Here is a 3,424-nt window from a genome sequence, read left to right as displayed (position 1 = left end):
GGCCGGGCGCGGTGGCTCCAGCCTGTAATCCCAGCACTTTGGGAGGCCGAGACGGGCGGATCACGAGGTCAGGAGATCGAGACCATCCTGGCTAACACGGTGAAACCCCGTCTCTACTAAAAATACAAAAACTAGCCGGGCGAGGTGGCGGGCGCCTGTAGTCCCAGCTACTCCGGAGGCTGAGGCAGGAGAATGGCATAAACCCGGGAGGCAGAGCTTGCAGTGAGCTGAGATCCGGCCACTGCACTCCAGTCCGGGCGACAGAGCGAGACTCCGCCTCAAAAAAAAAAAAAAAATAGAGCTTTGATGTACCAGTGCCACCCCTAGTTGCACACCTATGTCCCAAAGTTAACCATTATTCTAAACTTTGGTTATAATTTTGTCTTTATCGTTTTACCCCAAATGTTTCTGTCTTCATACAATGTTACGTTTGTATTTTTTATAAATAAAATACTTTTATATATATAGATATTATACATTTGCCTTCTTCATTCAACATTGTATTCTAGAGATATATCCTGGATGATACATGTAGCTGTAGTTCATTTTCTTCAGAATATTTTATATGTCTCTACCTTAATTTTTTTAACCCATTCTACCATTAGTGGAGATTTGGTTTATTTTCTTCTCAGTGTTATTGGTGTTATAAATCAGTCTTCTATGAACATACTTGTGCCAGCCTTTTCTTGTTTTTCTTCATTTTCTTCTGTTTGATTTTAACCATGGTTGTTTTGAGATTTCCTCATTAGCTGACACTGTCACATCCACTGTCAGGAGTTTGTGAGAGGCCTTTCTTCTTCTTGTGTTTTCCTCTTCCTGCCCTAGCAGTAATTAATTTTAATATCATGGTGAGTTAACATAATTATATATTTTTTCAATTGCTTTAATTGTAGATCAAGAAGCTACTCTAGAAGTCGGAGCAGAGGATGGTATAGCAGAGGCCGAACCAGAAGCCGGAGCAGTTCCTACCGGAGTTACAAAAGTCACAGGTGAGCTTGTGATCTAGCTCTGTGATGTGGTCTCCATCATGTCCACTTTTTAAGGCTATATAGATAGAGGGGGTAGTTGTTGAGAAGAATCATGTCATTACTGAATATAATACTGGCCTATTTTCTCATGTAGTTTTTTCTGTGAAAGAGCTGTGGAATTCTTGACTATTCCTCTGTTGGGATCGTATCAGAGTGAGACGAGAAGCAGTAGAAATATTTAAGAAGCCTTGACCCCTGCCTCCACCTCCCCCACATGCATCTTCCTTAACCTCAGTTTTACATCTGCATTCACCTCTTGACATGGGTTAGAGATTGGGATAGGAAGATTGTAGAGAGGGGACCAAGAGGAAGAAGCATATATATTGGGGGAAGGGTGGCCCCAGATTTCTAGTTCTCCTGGCTGCTTTCCCTCTTTTGCCTCTGAGGTATTTTCTACTGCTGTCACTTCACTTTACTTAACAGAGGTCCTACCTGTACAGACCTTTCCCCTAACTCCACCCAGTTTAGAGCCTCCCTAGTGACTTTATATGCATCTCAGAGAAGAACTGCATAAAACTTCATCTTATGAAATCCAATAGGCTTTTTAGAAAATCCAGTATACTTTTGATATGAAAACAAAACAAATGTAGCTGTGGGATTTCACTGTATTTTCACCTTGGTGGGCAAAGAAATGTCTAGATATTTGGTATAGCCCATCCTGCCCTGATCTATAAGATGATGGTCCTTCATGTGATTAATATTAGGACGTCCAGCAGGAGCAGATCCAGGAGCAGTTCATATGATCCCCACAGTCGGTCCAGGTATGAACAGGGATTGGGAAACCACCAGTGGGGCAGAACTGAAAGATCTTGTTTTATAAACTGTTAGTTCAAAGTGGTATTTTATTGAGTAACTAAATGTATATATTTGTCTCCTGAAACCATACCTTTTCTAAATGAGGTCTTTTTGACAAGTTTTATCTGTTGTCCCATTGTACTCCAGTGTCAAAAATGACAGTATCAAATTGTAATGGCAGGTGTTTATTGAATATAATTGCCTACAAAGATCCAGCAGATTCAAACTAACTCGTTAATTTTATGGTATTTTTCAGTGCAGAAAAGAAATTAAAATTTTTCTCTTTAATTATGTTAAGTCTCATTTGGGGGCAATTGTTAAATGTTTCCAGTACTTGTTTTGGAAATATATCCTCACGCTGTCACCTAGTGCCCATGTTCTAAGCTAGAACACTCCTAAGATCCTAAAAAGAAATAGGAACATATGAGTATTTGAGTGGGAAAATTTAGTGTTTGTTGTTGCTGTTAAAGCAGGTCCTACACCTATGATAGCTACTATAGCAGGAGTCGGAGTCGAAGTAGAAGCCAGAGAAGTGACAGTTACCACCGAGGCAGAAGTTATAATCGGCGGTCCAGGTGGGTCTCTCTCCTTTATCATCCCTTATCGCACTGCAGGCCATGGTGGGCACTTGATATGGGAGGTGACGGGCTGCTAGTGGAAGAGAAAGCGGTATAACCTTCCAAGGACAGAAATACTTCTTTCTGGTTAAATCTGAACAACCCACAAGCAGCCACTAAAAGTGGCTTTTATATTAAGAGTTGCCAAGTAGTATCTGTTGGTTATTATTAATGTTTGAATCTAAAATGGGTTTTTAAATATTCACATATCTTGGACAGACCTTTCTTTTGGAAAGAAAGAAGGCCACCCAAACTATGGCCACTTGCTTAAATAGAACTACTTGCTAGCAGTAGCCAGTTTCTCCTTTTTTTTTAAATAAAAAAATACATAATATCATTTGCTTCAGCAGCAGGATTGAGGTTTATAGGTTGTCAGTTATTTAGCAAAATACATTTATGTATTATATGTATTATGTTTAACATATTTTGGCTTCTGCAAAAGTCTTTATGTTAACTTTTGTACTGTCCTTTTCTGGTGGCTTCTGGTCTTGCCTTCCCCTGTTCATTGCAACTACATTGATGCTTGTAAATATCAGTGTGATCTGGATACTCCCTTGCTTGAAACTCTTCAGGGACTCCCTACTGCTTTCATGATCAGGTCCAGCCTCCTCAGCACCAACTCTAGCTCAGACTCTTTCTGGCTTCCCTCCTTTAAAGTGCTGGGACTTTTCCTTCTGCCTGGAGACACACGTGCCCTCTTCACCATCTCCTCTTTTGCCACTTGAAATGGCCAGTTCCCATCTACCCTGCAGATCTCCACTGTCACTAGGCAGCCCTCCCTGATGCCTAATTATTGGATACAGTCCCTCCCATGTGCCTCTAAGACAGCCTTTGCTCCTACTGCGGCTCCCCTTGCTCCTAAATTATTTGTCTTGGAGACTATTCTATTCTGTCCTTGAACCCCAGAGAACTATACTTGGTTTCATGTCTGTGTGTCTGTGTGTGTGTGTGTGTGTGTGTGTGTGTGTGTGTGTGTGTGTGTGT

General features: G+C 41.1%; 1 protein-coding gene across 7 annotated transcripts in view; it reads left to right on the top strand.

Annotated features, from left to right (window-relative positions):
* NKTR (natural killer cell triggering receptor) overlaps positions 1-3,424 on the top strand; it is a 50,686-nt gene that overhangs the window by 43,448 nt on the left and 3,814 nt on the right. For 6 of the 7 annotated variants that reach the window (XM_023231490.3, XM_023231489.2, XM_023231492.1 and 3 more), the window contains 3 exons: positions 894-989; positions 1,733-1,789; positions 2,294-2,398. In XM_023231490.3, the coding sequence (XP_023087258.1) occupies positions 894-989; positions 1,733-1,789; positions 2,294-2,398 (258 nt within the window). The remainder of the gene's footprint in view (positions 1-893; positions 990-1,732; positions 1,790-2,293; positions 2,399-3,424) is intronic. The other variant, XM_023231491.1, reaches the window with a different exon arrangement.

This window comes from Piliocolobus tephrosceles, chromosome 2 (genome assembly GCF_002776525.5).
Source record: "Piliocolobus tephrosceles isolate RC106 chromosome 2, ASM277652v3, whole genome shotgun sequence".
Taxonomy (NCBI): Eukaryota; Metazoa; Chordata; class Mammalia; order Primates; family Cercopithecidae; genus Piliocolobus; species Piliocolobus tephrosceles.
The sequence above is the reverse complement of the archived record's forward strand: the minus strand, read 5'-3'. Positions and strand labels throughout refer to the sequence as shown.